The sequence below is a fragment of the Scyliorhinus torazame genome, chromosome 14, assembly GCF_047496885.1.
Source record: "Scyliorhinus torazame isolate Kashiwa2021f chromosome 14, sScyTor2.1, whole genome shotgun sequence".
NCBI lineage: Eukaryota > Metazoa > Chordata > Chondrichthyes > Carcharhiniformes > Scyliorhinidae > Scyliorhinus > Scyliorhinus torazame.
Window position 1 is genome coordinate 44,137,297 of NC_092720.1, and position 19,276 is coordinate 44,156,572.

Consider the following 19,276-nt stretch of genomic DNA (forward strand, 5'->3'; position numbering starts at 1 on the left):
GGAAGGGGGTCGATGTTGTGGCCTACACCTCTCTGAATGCCTAATGTCGTGCCCTACAGCTCCACCTCTCTGATTGCCTGATTGCCCGGTGACAGATACATTTGAATTGGAGGTCGGGAATGCCACCGGCGCGGGGGGGGGGACCACGATCTCCCCAGCGAGACTTGTGTTTCCCAATTCTCACGAGATTGGCGAATGCAGACTCATGATTCTGCCCTGAACTTTGTTTGTCTCTCTCCACAGATACTGCCAGACCTGCTGAGTCTTTCCAACATTTTCTGTTTTATTTCAGATTTCCAGCACCCCCAGTATTTCCCTTTTTGTTTTAGTTCTGAGTTCACAGTTTGATTGGCAGCTTAACAAGATTAGCTGTCTTTGATATGGGGTCTGAGTAGAGATTGGTTCATTTTTAATAAGAGATCAACCATTTGAGGAGATTTGAAAGCTTTGCATGGATTTTATGAATGGATGTTTTGTCACCGTCAAGTCTGTAGGAGTGACAGCTGACTTAGATTGTTAGAAGATTCCGTGAGAAAATTGGTCTGTGGAACTGGAGAGTTCTGTGTGAGCTTGACACAACGTTTCAAGTCCAAATGACTCTTAGTTTGCTCCACCCCTGCTTAAAATGGATAACATTTCTCCTGAAGAAGAGTCAGAGAAACAGAGAGGTAAATTTTCCAGTCCAGTTGCAGGAATTATCGCAGGCGGGATGGAAAATTTGGCAAACCATTCAAAGGTCCATTGACCTCAGATGGAGATTTCGAGGCTGGGGTGTGTGTGACCAGAAAATGCCACACAGAGTTAATGTTTCAACATAATGATATCCCTCAGGGAAATAGCAACATAAAGCTCTAATAAAATCGCACAACCATATGCTACTTTTTTTCTAACTTACACCTGTCAATCAAAGCAGTCCAGCAGAGGTTGTGTTTAAATTTGCACTGACAGCTTTTTTTTCACTTTTTTTAGATTTTTAAATTTTTTTACAAATATCACAGCAAGCAATAAAAAGAAAGTAACTATCAATGCAAAACAGGTACAATACAGAGCAAGAATTATTACAAATATAGGAAAAACAAGACAGGATGAATTTAGAACAATATACGTAAGGAACCAGTGCCTCCAGTTTTGATACCAGATCAATCCACTAACGGGTTAACAACAGCTTAAGGGGGGGGAAGGAGGATGAAGCCATATAAGTACGAAAGGATAACAGTTGAGGCCACACACTTTCATGTATTGTGAGATGAAGACTTACAATATTGCTCATGGAAAGCCGAACAAGAGCATGTCAGACAAGGTGGAGCCTATAAATTTAAGATAGGGATCCCAGACTTCACAGAATGCATCTGACTTAGAACCAATGTCAGGAATTCCATAGGAATACATTCCATAACTAATTTATGCCAGTTTTGAATTGAAAGGTATTTGTCATTAATCCACGAGCATAGGATATTCTTATGAACTGCAAAAGTCAGGATATTGTACAGCCTTTTATCATTTATATTGGTAATTCGCCCATCTGGAAAACCCAGAAATTTAGCTTGGCCAGTCCACCTTCCCCACACATCTTTGTGTTGTGGGGGTGAGACCCACACAGACACGGGAGAATGTGCAAACTCCACACGGACAGCGACCTGGGGCCAGGATCGAACTCAGGTTCTCGGCACCATGAGGAAGACGAGAATTAGAAATATAGGATTAAATTGTAAGGCTGTCAAAGATCATCTCCAGCTCTCTGACTATACCAGACCAACAGGATTGAATCTTAACACAGGCCCGTATAATGTATATAATCACCTTCGACTACCAGGCCCTTTCGGCACATCGGCAATATATCAGGATCAAACCTCAGTCTAAGACTAGGAGTGGTGTGCAAATGATGCAGTATCTTAAATTGGGTCTCCTTCATTTTTTTGCAAAGCGAAATTTTACTGGCATAATCCCAAATATTACCTCATGTCTCCTCATCAGTGTTAGTTACCAAGTATTTTTCCCAAGACTGCAAGGTACCCAATGTACTAACTCATGATCTAGAACACAAAGTACTATAAAACTTGCTCATTAACTGTTTAGGATCCACAGAATTCAGTAATTCTTTCCACCTGGGAAATAGAGGAGTCAAGACGTAAGGTTGTCTTAGGACTTCCGATGGTGACATGTGAGGGAGAGGTCGCTCATTGGATAGCACCAACTAGGAACCATGTTTTTTAGGCATTTTTGCATGATTTTCTGAGAGATTTCTACAAGAAAGCATTCTGGATTAGTACTACGAGGTTCCCTCGTGAACACATGCCAAAAAGAAAAGGGAAAGGAAGCAAGAAACCCACAGTGGACAATCCTCAGCCGGACTTGGAGGTTTCACGCAGTTCCTCAGCGGAGAAACTGGCGACGGCAGCAATGCCAACGATGACCACCCGATAACAGCAGGCATGCTCTCTGGTGTGCTCGTAAAGGAGTTTGAAGTTTCCCGTACCAGCCTCCCCGAACAGGCGCCGGAATGTGGCGACTAGGGGCTTTTCACAGTAACTTCATTTGAAGACTACTTGTGACAATAAGCGATTTTAATTTTCATTGAAAAATTTTTCGACAAGAAGTGGAAGTTGGTGTCAGAGAGTCTATGCAAATCGATCGAGGAAGCACTGGGCCCCGTCTGGGTGAAACTTGATAAGACTGTCGAGGTGGTATAGAAGTATGGCGAGGTGCTAGAGGATGTGGAGAAGGTGCTCATGATACAAGGTGAGCTGCTTGGATCATTGGAGGCCAAGATGATGGTGGTGGCTGATGAAAATAAGAGATTGAAGGCAAAGGTTGAGAAGGCACAATCTCAGAGTCGTGGGGTTGCCAGAGGGGGTGAAGGGCCTGAATCTCACTGAATATCTGTTGCAGATGTTTAGGAATATGATGGGCGATGGTGGCCTCGCTCCCCCCCACCCCCCACCCTCTCCCTCCCTTCCCCGTAGCTGGACCACCAGATGCTTCAGCAGAAGCCTCGACTGAATAGGCCAGCTCGATTGATCATCATTCAGTTGCACAGCTTTTGGGAGGAGAGGGTCCTAATGTAGGGTATCACCCTGCCCAGATGCAAAGCAAGGCCATCAGCATGGGTTCACATTCCCGTACCGGCTGAGATTATTCATGAAGGCGAGATTATTCCCCTCGCCTGAGGTGTGGTGATCCTCAGGTTAAATCACCACCAGTCAGCTCTCCACCTCAAAAGGGAAAGCAGCCTCTGGGACTGTGGCGACTTTACCTTCGTAATGGAAGCAAGGGAATGACAGAGATTGAAAAGTATTGTGTATCTGTCTTAACAGTAGAAAATACAGAACATATCCCAAGAATAGTAGAAAAACAAAAGGCAGGGAGAAACTTAAAACAATCATGATCACTAGAGAAAAAAATACCAGGAAAGGTAATGGTCTAAAGATTGACAAGTCCCCAGGACCTGATAGCCTGCATCCTAAGGTCCTAAAAGAAGTGGCTGCAGAGATAGTGGATGCATTGGTTAGAATCTTCCAAATTTCCTGAGATTCACAATAGGTCCCAGCAGATTGGGAAGCTGCAAATGCAGCAACACTATTCAAGAAAGGAGGGAGAGAAAGCAGGATACTACAGGCCAGTTAGCTGAACACCTGTTATTGGTAAAATGTTGGAATCCATTATTGAGATTGTAGCAGGACATTTAGAAAACCTTAATACAATCAGGCAGAATGAATATGACTTTATGAAAAGAAAATCGTGTTTGACAAATTCGCGGATGTATCGAATAGGGTGGATAAAGGCAAACCAATAGATGTAATGTATTTAGATTTGCAAAACGCATTCAATAAGGTGCCACATCAAAGATTCTGCTCAGATAAGAGCTCATGAGTCACACTAGGTGATGCTTAACACAGAGTTATCCACTATTGCCCATACCATCACCTTACGGAAGGCTGCCACTTGCATTTATGGATCACTGGGACATGCCATTGATTTCCTTCAGTCACAAATAGTTAAACTGATTTTAAAATCATAGAATCATAAAATCCTGACAGTGCAGAATGAGGTCATTAGGCCATTTGAGTTTGCACCGGCCCCTTTGAAAGAGCACCTTGCTTAAGCCCGCGTCTCCACCCTATCCCTGTAACCCAGTAACTCTACCTAACCTTTTGGACACTAGGGGTAATTTAGAATGGCCAAACCACCTAACCTGCACATCTTTGGACTGTGGGAGGAAACCGGGGCACCTGGAGGAAACCCAGGCTGACACGGGGTGAAAGTGCAAACTCGAGTGAGGCATACAAGATGATCAGAGGATTGGATAGGGTGGACAGTGAGAGCCTTTTTCCTCGGATGGTGATGTCTAGCACGAGGGGACATACCTTTAAATTGAGGGGAGATAAATATAAGACAGATGTCAGAGGCAGGTTCTTTACTCAGAGAGTAGTAAGGGCGTGGAATGCCCTGCCTGCAACAGTAGTAGACTCACCAACACTAAGGGCATTCAAATGGTCATTGGATAAACATATGGACGATAAGGGAATAGTGTAGATGGGCTTTAGAGTGGTTTCACAGGTCGGCGCAACATCGAGGGCCGAAGGGCCTGTACTGCGCTGTTATGTTCTATGTCTATGTCTATGTCCACACAGTGACCCAAGGCTGGAATTGAACCTGGGACCCCGGAGCAATGAGGCAACAGTGCTAACCATCTATGTACGTAAATGCACTTTATTTTTAAAATGCCTCCATTCACAGCTTTTGCACCCAGAACAAAAAACTCACGTATCATGTTTGCAAGATATCATGTTTTATATTTTCATTATGTTGTTTTTCATCAGTTTGTCTTGATCAAATTCCAGTTATCCTCAGTACTTGCTGTAATTGGTCCTTTTATTATATATAGGGTGGCACATTATTATATACAGTTCACACTGCTGCCTCACAGCGTCGGGGACCCGGGTTCAATTCTGGCTTTGGGGAACTGTGTGGAGTTTGCACTTTCTCCCAGTGCCTGCGTGGGTTTCCTCCGAGTGCTCCGGAGTTTCCTCCCACAGTCCAAAGATATGCAGGTTAGGTGCATTGGCCATGCCAAATTGCCCTGAGTGTCTTGGCCATGGTCAATGTGCGGGGATAGCGGTGAGTGGCCAGGGGTAAGGTGCTCATTCAGAGGGTCGGTGCAGACTCGATGGGCCGGATGGCCTCCTTCTGCACTGTAGGGATTCTATGAAATCTGTAATATTATTTACCAGAGGACCTCGCTGCATTAGTTCCTCCTGCTGTCTTGATAGTGTGATTCAAGCTATGGCTGCTGTGCGCAATCTAAACATGCAATAGATGGAACATCAATCACGGTGAAAACTGCAGACAGCAAAGATTTATTGTCCGCCAGGAACAAACTATTCCCTCTGGAAAGCCGCGCCACTGCGCCTTTAAAAGGAAAAGAACCGTTGGCCAACACCTTGACAACGGAACCTGTCGACAACGGCACCTGACAACAAGCAGCCAATCGAAGCCACCTTCTTTGAATATATTAGCGGCTATTTCCGGCTATGGCGGCGATGCTGTGGTCAAGATAACCGTTCCACAGATTACCACCGGGGAACCGTGCCAGGCCCGTCCCGCAACCCTGTCTCCCTCAGCGTTTTAACACGGAGAGTGTGCGACGTGTCCGCCCCGGAAGCTTCTCAATGACACATGCAGCGGCGACTTCCTGCCTGGTCCGGTGAGGAGCACCCAACACCAATGTCACTGTCCAGTGAGGTACATTGTGCACATAACACCAATGTCACTGTCCAGTGAAGTGCATTGTGAACTTAACACCAATGTCACTGTCCAGTGAAGTGCATTGTGAACTTAACACCAATGTCACTGTCCAGTGAAGTGCATTGTGAACTTAACACCAATGTCACTGTCCAGTGAAGTGCATTGTGAACTTAACACCAATGTCACTGTCCAGTGAGATACATTATGCACCTAATACCAATGTCACTGTCCAGTGAGATACGTTGTGCAGCTAATACCAATGTCACTGTCCAGTGAGATACATTGTGCACCTAACACCAATGTTACTGTCCAGTGAGATACATGTGCACCTAACACCAATGTTACTGTCCAGTGAGATACATGTGCACCTAACACCAATGTCACTGCCCTGTGAGGTGCATTGTGCATCTAAAACCAATGTCACTATCCAGTGAGATACATTGTGCATCTAACATCAATGTCACTGTCCTTCCAGGTGCATTGTGCACCTAACACCAATGTCACTGTCCAGTGAGGTACGTTGTGCACCTCACACCAATGTCACTGTCCAGTGAGGTACAATGTGCACCTAATGCGAGTATCTCGTTTCCACTGTGGCCCCACAATATTTATTTATTTAATTTTTGATGATCTGTTTGAAGCAGTTTTTAATAAATTTATTCTTAAGTTTGACTGATTCATATTGTTATGGATTGGAGAACAGTCTCCCTGAATATACATCGGTGGAGTTGAAGCACAGTCCTTGCTAATCATGGAATCACTTGGGGCTACAATCTTACCAGAGAGGAGCATATTTAATTTTATTATCGTGCTATTTTACTTGTGTGATATTGAAGTGGGACTGATCTTGCCTGTGTGTTTGTGAGAATCATAACTCAAGCACCTAATCAAACATTATTTAGAACATGATAATTAAAGTGTCATTCTATAACATAGAAATTAGGAGCAGGAGGAGGCTATTCGGCCCTTCGAGCCTGGTCCACCAGTCATTATGATAATTGCATGCATATCTCTCTCATTATCTTTTCTGCTTTTGTCACTCTCCCTCTGCATGCAAGTCCCAAGGACATCCCTCGCTTTCTCCCAAACTCGGCTCCACTCCATCTCTCATCCTATCCCCTTAACTCAGTAACCCCCCCTAACTTCTTTTGGACACTAAGGCCAATTGAGCATGGCCAGTCCACCTAACCTGCACATCTTTGGACTGTGGGAGGAAACCGGAGCACCCGGAGGAAACCCATGCATACACTGGGAGAGCATGCAGACTCCGCACAGACAGTGACCCAAGCCGGGAATCGAACCTGGGACCCTGGAGCTGTGAAGCCACAGTGCTAACCACTATGCTACCGTGACTGTCTCCTCTTCCTGTGCTCCACACACTGCCTCTCACTGTCTGTCTCCCTCACTTCCTTTATCTCATCCCATTTTCTGTCTGTCTGCATCCAGCCTGTAATTTGTCCATTGCACTGTCCCCCGCTTCTGTTTCTGTCGTGTTTCATTTGTCTCCTCTCTGGCCATCTCCCTGCCTTTCCTCCAGTTGTTCAGTCTTTGTTTTCCCACCATCTGTTTCTGTCCCCCTTGTCTCTTCCCCGAATTCTGTCCTAATAGGAATAACTTTGGAGTGCTAAAGAGAAATTGTAGGGGAATAGGACTAGTTGAGTTGCTGTTGTAGACAACTAGCATGAACATGTGAATCTGTATGGCTTTCTATGCTGCAACTATTTTATTATTCAATATTTAGAATGCCTTTAATGTCATAAAATGTCCTAAGGCACTTCTCAGGAGCATTTTAATGCAAAATTTGATACTCCCAGAAGGAAGGATGATCAAAAACTTGGCCAAAGAGGTGTAAGTGCTTTAAAGAGAGGGGGGTGAGGTATAGAGGTTCACGGAGAACATTCCAGAGCTTAGGGACTAGGTTGCAGAAGGCATGTCACCAATAGGGAAGCAATTAATAACAGTGATGCGCAAGAGCCAGATTTAGAAGAGCGTGGAGAGTTTTTGGACTGGAGGAGGTTACTGAATTTGGTAGGAGATATGCCATGCAGGGATTTGAAGGCAGGTAAGACATGGTCCATGAGGGACAAAAGGCATCTCTCTCTGTTAGAGAGGACTGGAAGTTTTATAGTTTGAGGGACACAACTCTACATTAAGTGTTATCAAGGCGAGAGGCAGGCTTTCATGAGCTACCACAGTCGGTCTGAGGATTGGAATTATAGAATCCCTACAGTGTAGAAGGAGGCCTTCCGGCCCATCGGGTCTGCACCGATCGTCTGAAAGAGCACACGACCCAGACCCCCTTCCCGCAACTCCACCGAACCTTTGGGCACTAAGGGGCAATTTAGCATGGCTATTCACCTAACCTTTGGACTGTGAGAGAAAACCGGAGCATCTGGAGGAAACCCATGCACACACGGGGAGAATGTGCAAACTCGACACAGTCACCCAAGGTTGGAATCGAACCGAGGTCCCTTGTGCTGTGAGGCAGCCGTGCTAACCACTGGCACCATGGCACCCTCAGCCTGTGCAGTTGGTGTGATTCTGCAACATAGTCTAGCCAACTGAACTAACCCACATTTAAAACTGATTCACCGTTAGCCGACGTCGAGATCGGGAAAGGCAATTGGGCAGAGAATCGATTCCGATGCTGAAATCGCAATGCTCCAGCGCCTCGACAGCGGTGTCAATGCGCTCCAGAAGGCACGTATAGTAGACACCGTTTTCATATCATTAGCAGGCCCAACCTGGCATTCTCAGGGGCCTCCGCGATTCTCGACCTCTGATTGGCTGAGTTCCCGACAGCGTGGTTCACTTGCGCTTTTAAAAATTGTGGCGGCTGCTGAGAGAGAGGGGGTACAGAAAGTATCCAACATTGCCTTAGTGTGCTGACAGTTGTGCCGCTGGCTGGGGCGTTCTACCACATCTGGGGGGAGTAGTAGGGGTAGCCAGGAGGTGGGCTGTGGGGTCAGGGTGGACAGGCAAGGAACACCATTGCCACAGCTGGCAAGGCAGCCATGCAACTGCGCACACCACTAACAGCCCACATTAAACTGGCCCCAGCCGACCCATCAGCTGTATGGGCACGTTCCAGCGCAACCAGCAATCTTGTTGGCTGGGATGAGTGTGTGTGGGGATTGTAATGTGTATGTGTGGCTGGAGCTTGTCAGTTTCCCGAGTGTCGATCACGGACCCAGTGAATCCCGCACCATTTTTCATTGGAATCGATTGTGTTCCAGCGGCACTGGTGCCAGTCCCTTAACGGTAGCGGAATCGGTCCAGGTGCGGCGCCAGTTTTTCTGTCGTAAAAGTCCATGGATTCTGCATTGGCGTCAACACTTACTCTCAGAAACGGAGAATCCCAACCATTATCTTGTCATTATTGCAAAGCTGTTTGTGGGATTCTACTGTCTACAAATTGGTTGCCGTGGTTCCTACATTACAATAGTGACTTCAAAAAGTACTTCATTCGCTGTAAAGCATTTTGAGATGGACTGAGGCGATGGGAGGCATTATTTAAATACAAATTCCTTCTTTTGTGTAATGTGCTATTATTCAGAGATGACCTTCAGTTATTTTGATGTTAAGACCTACCTATCTTCACAGATATATTGTGAAGATAAATACAGTTCCATATGTTTAAAATAAAACAGAAAGCACTACAAGTGTACAAGTCCATCAGAATCTGAAAAACAGACCAATTAATGCTTCAAGGTAGGAACCTTTCGTTACACCTTATTTTTCTCTTTAAAGATCATGAATTACCTGTTATAATGGTCTTAACAATTTTCATTCTTGTACAATTGTTAAAATGTTTTAATGTAACTTTTAATTTCTTTTATAAAATTGATTCATCTGCTATTTCTTTGCTATTAAAAATTTAATTTTTTTTTTTTGTTGAACAGTCGTGTGAAGTTTTGAACCCGAGGATGGCACTCAAGTTAATGTGGTTGGTACTTGGAGGAGTCCGGGTGCTATGGTGCCTGGCACCACAAACAGGCTACATACATCCTGATGAATTTTTTCAGTCGCCAGAGGTTATGGCAGGTAAAATAGCGAATAACTTATTTATAATCTGTTGTTCAGAAAAAAACTCTACAATTAATTTCCTTTGTTTGCTTCTGAAACAAACCACTTCATCCCATGCTCATAAACTTTGTAGATATAAGGAACTCATTTGTAATGTGACGTGACTCAACCCAACCTGCTGACATCTGCATAAACTTGCGAAGTGTCCAAACGTAATGCTTTGTTGTGCTACTTGGCTGCAATATATTGAGCCTCGCTGGCTACACTAAAAAGCAAATGAGGCACTGATTGCCAGAAGTTCACAGACAAGAGTACAACCAAGATAAAGTTGAATACTTCAAAAACATACATAATAAATGAACTTTTTTATTAAATGGTTATCAATGATAATATTTTGCTATACAATTCCATTTCAGTTAAAATACTCTTGGCTAAATAATAATCTTGTGGTAAAATACTGCTTCACAACAAAAATAAAGTGCCGTTAACATAGTAAAATAATAATCATCTTTATTGGTGTCACAAGTAGGCTTACATTAACACTGCAATAAAGTTACTGTGAATGCTTCAAGGCACTGCATTGGAGTGGTATCAAACAAAATTTGACATTGAGCCACATAAGGCTAGAACATAGAATTTACAGTGCAGAAAGGAGGCCATTCATAGAATCATAGAATTTACAGTGCATTCGGCCCATTGAGTCTGCACCGGCCCTTGGAAAGAGCACCCCACTTAAGCCCCACACCTCCACCCTATCCCAGTAACCCCACCTAACCTTTTTGGACACTAAGGGCAATTTAGCACGGCCAATCCACCTAACCTGCACATCTTTGGACTGTGGGAAGAAACCGGAGGAAACCCATGCAGACACGGGGAGAACATGCAGACTCCGCACAGACAGTGACCCAAGCCAGGAATCGAACCTGGGACTCTGGCGCTGTGAAGCAACTGTTCCAACATACTGTGCTACCATACTGCCCTATATATTTATATATGCTGGATATATCAGGCAGGTGACCAAAAGCTTGGCCAAAAAGGTAGGGCTAAAGGAGCAAAGAGTGGTAGCGAGGTTCAGGGATGGAATTCTTGAGCTTAGGCCTCAGGCAGCTGAAGGCATGGTCACCAATGATGGGTATTTACAATCAGGGCTGCAAAAAAGACCAGAATCTGAGCAGCGCAAAACTCCCGGAGGGTTTTGGGGTTCCAGGGGATGAGTGAGATAGGGAGGGATTTGAAAACAAGGATGAAAACTTTAAAATTGAGGTGTTGCGGGATCAGGTGTGAATGTCAATCAGTAAGCACAGGTGATGGATGAATGGAACTTCGTGAGAAATAGGATAAGGACAGCTAAGGTTTGGATGAATTCAAGTTTATGAAGGGAGCACAGGCAGGTGAACATTGGGACGGTAAAGGCATAGCTGAGGGTTTCAATAGCAGGTTAGCTGAGGCAGAGCAAAAATAGGCAATGTTTCAGTGGTGAAAGGAGATGGTCTTGGGAGTAATGTTGATGGGATTGGAAGCTTATCTCTGGGTCAGACTGGATCCTAAGGCTGTGAATGATCTAGTATGGACTCTGACATTAACCCTGGAGAGGGGTGGCAAGGAAATGGAGTTTGCGGTGGGAACTGAACATAGCAGCTTCCTGATATTTAGTTGGAAATTTTTGCTTGTCCAGGTTTGAAGGTCTGACAAGCAATATGGCAATTCAGATGACGGAGTGGTCAAGAAAGGTGATGTTGAGGCATACATGTGGTAGCTGGCGTGATTGATATAGCTGAGGGGCAGCACATTAATGGAAATATTCAAATCATTTGTATGTTTTAATGATAGGTCCCACTCCTCATTTCGGAAGATACAATTTCACAGGGAACAATGGAATTCAACATTTTGTTTTCATTTTCATGTCTTTTTCAAAAAATTTAGAGCACCCAATTATTATTTTTTATTAAGGGGCAATTTAGCGTGATCAATCCACCTACCCTGCACATCTTTGGGTTGTGGGGGCGAGACCCCAAAAAACATAGAGAGAATTTGCAAACTCCACACAGACAGTGACCCGGAGCTGGGATCGAACCTGGATTATCGGCACCGCGAGGCAGCGGGGCTAGCCACTGTGCCACCATGCCGCCGCTCATTTTTATGTTTGGAAGCAACCTGTCTCAAACTGTAGCCAAAGACCTGTTTATGATGGGGAACACTGCGACACCCAATAGAAAATAAAAAACATTCCATGATGCAATCTGACATTTATCAGCAAAACACATGTAATTTCACTAAAATACGGGCATGACATTTGCATATAATCAATCTTCATGTCCAGGGGTTGCTTAAAAAAACACATTGTGAGAACCGGGTAGGTGGGTATTTTGTGGATGCTCTCTTACAACACGAACTTTCACAAAGCCAACCTACAATAAAGTACCATTTTATTTTCTTCAGTCTCTGTTTCGCACCCACATTTATTAGCTCTGTTCATGACTCCATCTTCATGGTGGAACAAGGGGAAATGATAGAGTAAAAAGGTATGGGCAATTTCCATGAATTGTCTGGTCCAGTAACTCATGCATTCTTGATTAAAATGCTTCAGATGTTTGTTCCCTGAGGTGTTTAAAGAAGCTGGAATATGTTTTTTCTTTGTTAGGATGAAACCTCCGTGAAGTATTCTACCATGACAAAAACAATAGAACAGAAGAGGAGTTCAATCAAGAAACAATGATTAGATGATCCCAAGTATTTTGAAAGCTTAGATATTGTAGGAGCAATTGAAGTCGGAAGGGGGTAAGAATTTCTATAGATTTTAAGTTTTGGAAAGGAATAATTTTGAGCACAAATTAGAATAGTAAGTCTTGATCTCAACACACTGAGAACACAAGGAAGACTGTGTAATTTTCATTTGAGAGGAAAAGAGTAATGACTATATTAGGTTTTCATTATATTGACAAAGGTTGCACATGAGGGAGCGTGGAGTCCAGAAGTGAGAGAAGGATCATCAATCAAATAGCATTTTCCTGTATCTCATATGCGTGAAAGAGAGGGAAAAAAGTGTTTACCACAGGAAAACAAATCTTGTTTCGTTGAGCCAGCTTTAGCAACAGAGGAGACAGAGTTCTATTAGAGATCAGTGGAGATAGTGAGATCAAGAATTGGTGGAGACTAAGATGAAATCAACAAGGTAAGAGGTGCTAAATTGATGGCGTGATTTTGTAGAGTATATAAAACTTTAAAAAGTTTGCTTTTCTCATTTTGGATGCATTTTTGTTTTCTTTACAGGTGACATTCTGAATCTCAAAACCTTCCGTACTTGGGAATTCAATACAAGCTACCCCAGCAGATCAGTTCTTTTCCCATTAGTCACAACTGGATTTTCATTCACAATACTTAAAGTTTTACACAATTCTGGCCTTTTTGGCAATATTATAAACAGCTATAGTTTGTTGGTTTTCCCCAGATTCTATCTAACATGCCTGTCCTTTATACTGGACTATTCTGTATACCATTTAGCTTACCTCTGGGGAGCAGATCCATGGAATGCATTAACACTGCTCAGTGGGTCACATGTGATGCTGGTTTTTTATACCAGGACATTTTCAAATGTTATAGAAGCAGCTCTATTTGCATTACTGATGCTGTTAGTGGCCATGGACATAAAGCAAGCAAACGTGGCACCGCGTCCTGGGAAAAAGGAAAGAAAGAACAATCAACATCTTATTGGGATTGTTTTAGTTTCTGGTTTTTTTAACAGGCCCACATTCATTGGTTACGCTTTAGTACCAATGCTCTTGTGGTTTTCTCGTGATCAGAAATGCACATTTCAATTTAGTTTAAGACAAATTATGAAGAGTTTCTTTGGTCTTTTGTCTTCTGTAATTGCAACCAGCTTTCTTTTCATTGCGACTGATACACTGTATTTTGGTTCATTGTTGTCTGAAACGGATTGGCTTTTGAAAGATGGGAATACCATGTATTCACTATTTGTCAACATAAGCCAATGTCTAGTTTTAACCCCTGTCAATCTCATTTTGTACAACTTGGACCAAAAAAGCCTTATTGCACATGGTAGTCATCCCTGGTTTACACATCTGACTGTGAATGGCTTTATGCTGTTTGGTGGTCTTCACATATCTGCTGTTGTGACTGGTGTCAAAACGATGGTCAACAAATTTGCCTGCAAAGCCAGCTGTCATATTTCTCACAAAGACAATGTGGGGAAGAAGTTGCCCGCACAATGTTCTGCTGCTACTCAAATTACTGAATATTTATTGTTGGTTTATTTTACCCCTCTCCTCATTTTGTCAATGTTTAATCATCAGGAACCAAGGTATATTAGCCCGCTCATTGTGCCACTTGTTATTCTCAGTGCTCCAAAATGTGAGATGCTGAGGTGGAAAATTGTAATAGTCCTGTTTAATGTCTTGGGGTCTGTGCTTTTTGGTTGTTTGCACCAAGGTGGGCTAATTCCTTGCCTGTCCTATTTAGAAAAAACTCTTCACTCACAGAATCCTCAGGCCAGCCCGCCTGAACACAGTTTAGTATTTTACCACACCTACATGCCTCCTAGATATCTCCTGAATGTAAAATCGGACCAAGAGTTTACTCGAATCATTGACCTGGGAGGGTCTGATGTGTCTGTGCTCAATAACACAGTGAATGGGCTACTTGACAATTTCTCTTCTGAACACATTGGGAATAATCAGGAAATGAATGTTTACATCATTGCACCTGGCACCGTTCAAGATGATATTGATAACTGTGGTTTTCAGTGGAAAACTGTAGCATCATTCTTCCCTCATTTAACAATGGAAGATCCTCCTGATATTCCATCTCTTCTATCTGAAGATGGATTAAACCAACTAAACCTTTACATTTTCAAAGCGCATATAAAGGGAAAGAAACTTGATAGGACTTGATTTGGTTTTGGTGTCTTCCTGTTGTAAGGGCGGCACGGTAGCACAGTGGTTAGCACTGTTGCTTCACAGCTCCAGGGTCCCAGGTTTGATTCCCGGCTTCGGTCACTGTCTGTGCGGAGTCTGCACGTTTCATAGATTATCATAGAATTTACAGTGCTGAAGGAGGCCATTCGGCCCATCGAGTCTGCACCGGCTCTTGGAAAGAGCACCCTACCCAAGGTCAACACCGCCACCCTATCCCCATAACCCAGTAACCCCACCCAACACTAAGGGCAATTTTGGACACTAAGGGCAATTTATCATGGCCAATCCACCTAACCTGCACATCTTTGGACTGTGGGAGGAAACCGGAGCACCCGGAGGAAACCCACGCACACGGGGAGGATGTGCAGACTCCGCACAGACAGTGACCCAAGCCGGAATCGAACCTGGGATCCTGGAGCTGTGAAGCAATTGTGCTATCCACAAGCCTACCGTGCTGCCCCGATGTTCTCCCCGTGTCTGTGTGGATTTTCTCCGGGTACTGCGGTTTCCTCCCACAATCCAAAGATGTGCAGGTTAGGTGGATTGGCCATGCTAAATTGCCCCTTAGTGTCCAAAAAGGTGAGGTGGGGTTACTGGGATAGGGTGGAGGTATGGGCTTAAGAAGGGTGCTCTTTCCAAGGGCCGGTGCAGATTCGATGTGCTGAATGGCCTCCTACACTAAATTCTATGAATCTATTTCTGCAGTATGTTTGTGGGTATTTTGGTGCAGGGTCGAATTGTTAAAGCATCAAGGTCCTTTCATAGAGGTTCACTTGTAACAGTATTTTTAGTAGTTGAAGCCTGAACATAATGGAGTAAGGCATTTTAAAATGTTTATGGTTTTAACAAATAATCATGGGATGTCAGTCAAAGAAACATACAGAAATAATGTACTTAAATATTATGGTTTAACTTCTCTTATCTGCAGAACAATTATCATGTAACAGTAGTCTTCAGAAAATTGGAGTAAAACTACAAGTATTAGATGATGGATCCTGGGCAATATGTTGTAATGGGTTTATGCCTCTGGTTTCCCTTCTGTAAACTACTCATTTTGTTGTTTTTAGACAGATCCCCAGTAGTTCACTAATTTGTGACGTTAGTGAAAAAGATTTAAAAACTTTATATTTTGCTATGTAATGATGTGGGGCAGAAGGGTGGAGGAATCTTAAACAGAGGAATAAAACTTGATATTTATGAGAACAAATGTATTTTGTGTTTGGGAAATAAATATTACAAAGCCTCTTTGTAATGCTGAGTGCATCATTTCATCGTGGTTCTTGTGATCAAATTACGACAATTGTAATATGGAGAAAACTGACATATCAATTGCACAGTCTATTTCCCTTCCAACCTTATTTTGTTTTTTGTAGCTGATATTAAATAAAGTATCTAAAGATGTGCACACCAGATAAGATAATTTTTCCGTTTTTTTCATATGATGATGAATGTGATCCATTTCCCTTCTTGTCTAATAGCGTATTGGTTAACATTTTGGAACACTTTGTTTGACCTACATGTGATGATAGAAGGTTTATATTCACTTTACAATTTGTGCTGGACTGAAGAGAAGGCGTCAAACTAAACACTAGGTACATGTCATCTTTTCAGGTCAAGTTATGTTCCAATTTTATGGATCAAGACATTGTGCAATTTGAGAGAGGTACTTTTCTTCCTTGCTTAGAATATACTTATGTGAAGTAGAAAATGATCACCTTCAGTATAATTTTAAATGGTGAAGAGAGACACTTCCCTTCCTACTGCACTAATCATGGAAAGTTATTCCATTATACTCGCAAGATGAATTTAGACCAATAATCTTGTTCCCATAAAGAAATAACCAATTATGACTTCCGGTGGCAGACATGGAGTGAGAGGTCGTTTATTTGGTAGCTCCCGCTCGTGGTGGACTTTTCCCTCAATTTATGGGGGATTTGACCGGTACAATTGGAGACTGGTGAGGCAGAGAAGAGGAATCCTCCACCAGTTTATGGAGTCGTGGACCTGGAGTGGTCTGCAAAGAAGAGATTGTTGGGCAAAGAAGATTGGATTGGATTTGTTTATTGTCACGTGTACCGAGGTACAGTGAAAAGTATTTTTCTGCGAGTAGCTCAACAGATCATTAAGTACATGAAAAGAAAAGGAAATAGAAGAAAATACATAATAGGGCAACACAAGATACACAATGTAACTACGTAAGCACTGGCATCGGATGAAGCATACAGGGGTGTAGTTTTTTAAAATAAATTTAATTACCCAATTAATTTTTTCCAATTAAGGGGCAATTTAGCATGGCCAATCCACCTACCCTGCACATCTTTGGGTTGTGGGGGTGAAACCCACGCAGACACGGGGAGAATGTGCAAATTCCACACAGACAGTGACCCAGAGCCGGGATTGAATCTGGGACCTCGGTGCCGTGAGGCAGCAGTGCTATCCACTGCACCAACGTTCTAGGGGTGCAGTGTTAATGAGATCAGTCCATAAGAGAGTCGTTCAGGAGTCTGGTAACAGCGGGGAAGAAGCTGTTTTTGAGTCTTTTTGTGCGTGTTCTCAGACTTCTGTATCTCCTGCCTGATGGAATAAGTTGGAAGAGTGAGTAAGTTGGGTGGGAGTGGTCTTTGATTATGCTGCCTGCTTTCCCCACACAGGAATGGAGGTGTAGATGGAGTCAATGGGTGGGAGGCACATTCATGTGATGGACTGGGTGGTGTTCACGACTCTTTGTAGTTTCTTGCAGTCCTGAGCGAGCAGTTGCCATACCAGGCTGTGATGCAGCCAGATAGGATGCTTTCTATGGTGCATCTGTAAAAGTTGGTCCGAGTTAATGTGGACATGCCAAATTTCTTTAGTTTTCTGAGGAGGTATAGGCGCATGTTGATGTAGCATCGACATGGGTGGACCAGGACAGATATTTGAAGATGTGTACCCCTAGGTATTTGAAACTGCTAACCATCTCCACCTCGGCCCCGTTGATGCTGACAGGGGTGTGTACAGTAATTTGCTTCCTGAAGTCAATGACCAACTCTTTAGTTTTGCTGGCATTGAGGGAGAGATTGTTGTCGCTGCACCACTCCACTAGGTTCTCTATCTCCCTCCTCTATTCTAACTCGTTATTCAAGATCCGGCCCACAATGGTCGTATTGTCAGCAAACCTGTAGATGGAGTTGGAACAAAATTTTGCCACGCAGTCGTGAGTGTACAGGGAGTAGAGTTGGGGGCTAAGAATGCAGCCTTGCGGAGCCCCAGTATTGAGGACTATTGTGGAGGAGGTGTTGTTAATTCTTACTGATTGTGGTCTGTGGGTCAGAAAGTCGAGGATCCAGTTGCAGAGTGAGTAGCCAAGTCCTAGATTTTGGAGTTTTGATATGAGCTTGGCTGGGATTATGGTGTTGAAGGCGGGGCTGTAGTCAATAAATAGGAGTCTGATAGAAGTCCTTTTTGTCGAGAAGCTCTAGGGATGAGTGTCGGGCCAGCAAAATGGCGTCTAGTGTGGACCAGTTGCGGCGGTATGCGAATTGCAGTGGATCAAGGCTTTCTGGGAGTATGAAGGCGATGCGCTTCATGACCAACCTCTCGAAGCATTTCATTATGACTGAAGCCAGGTCCACCGGATGGTAATCATTGAGGCACGTTGCCTGGTTCTTTGGCACCGGTATGATAGTGGTCTTCTTAAAGCAGGTGGGGACCTCGGAGTGGAGTAGGGACAGGTTAAAGATGTCCATAACATCTGCCAGCTGGTCCGCGCAGGCTCTGAGTGCACGACCAGGGATCGCGTCCGGGCCCGTTGCCTCCCGAAGGTTCACTTTCAGGAAGGCCGATCTGACTTTGGAAGCTGTGATTGTGGGTATTAGTGAGTTATGGGCTGCTGGGGCACTCGACAGCGGATTGTGGGTTTCCTGCTCGAACCGAGCATAGAATGCATTGAGTTCATCGAGGAGGGGTGCGCTGCTGCCGGAGATACTACTCGGCTTCGCTTTGTAGCCCGTAATGTTGTTTAGTCCTTGCCACAATTGCCGAGAGTCTCTGTGACTCTAGCTTGGTTTGATATTCTCTCTTGGCATCTCGGATGGCTTTGCGGAGGTCGTACCTGGATTTCTTGGATAGGCCAGGGTTGTCTCACTTGAACGCCTCAGATCTGTCCTTCAGTAGGGGGCCAATCTCGCGATTGTGCCATGGCGTCCGGTTGTGGAACGTACGTACTGCTTTCTTTGGCATGCAGTCCACACATTTGCTGATGAAGTCTGTGACGGTGGTGGCATAGTCATTTAAGTTGGTCATTGAGTTCTTAAATATGGGCCAGTCCACTGTCTCTAAGCTGTCACATAGGAGCTCTTTTGTTTCCTCTGACCAGCACTGCACGACCTTCTTAGCTGGATTCTCCTGTTTGAGGTTCTGCTTGTATGCCGGGAGAAGGACCACCGTCTTATGGTCTGATTTCCCAAAGTGAAGTTGGGGGATGGAACGGTAGGTGCCCTTGATTTTTGAGTAGAAGTGGTCAAGAGTGTTGTCGTCCCTGGTGGGACAGCAGATGCGCTGGTGGAGTTTTGGCAGTACACTCTTGAGGTTGGCCT

At 44.0% G+C, this 19,276-nt stretch overlaps 1 protein-coding gene across 3 annotated transcripts; it reads left to right on the top strand.

The window, feature by feature from the left end:
* The first annotated feature begins 5,494 nt into the window (after positions 1 to 5,494).
* LOC140389681 (GPI mannosyltransferase 4-like) lies at positions 5,495 to 15,954 on the top strand. 3 transcript variants are annotated; one of them, XM_072474055.1, is made up of 4 exons: positions 5,495 to 5,742; positions 9,349 to 9,456; positions 9,648 to 9,789; positions 13,042 to 15,954. In XM_072474055.1, exons 3-4 carry the CDS (start codon positions 9,672 to 9,674, stop codon positions 14,676 to 14,678), a joined length of 1,755 nt encoding a protein of 584 aa, XP_072330156.1. In that variant the 5' UTR covers positions 5,495 to 5,742; positions 9,349 to 9,456; positions 9,648 to 9,671; the 3' UTR covers positions 14,679 to 15,954. The 3 variants fall into 3 exon arrangements, with proteins under 3 accessions (XP_072330156.1, XP_072330157.1, XP_072330158.1); XM_072474056.1 differs by having other exon boundaries at positions 5,495 to 5,704; XM_072474057.1 differs by lacking the exon at positions 5,495 to 5,742 and adding an exon at positions 5,928 to 6,300.
* The last annotated feature ends 3,322 nt before the right edge of the window (positions 15,955 to 19,276 follow it).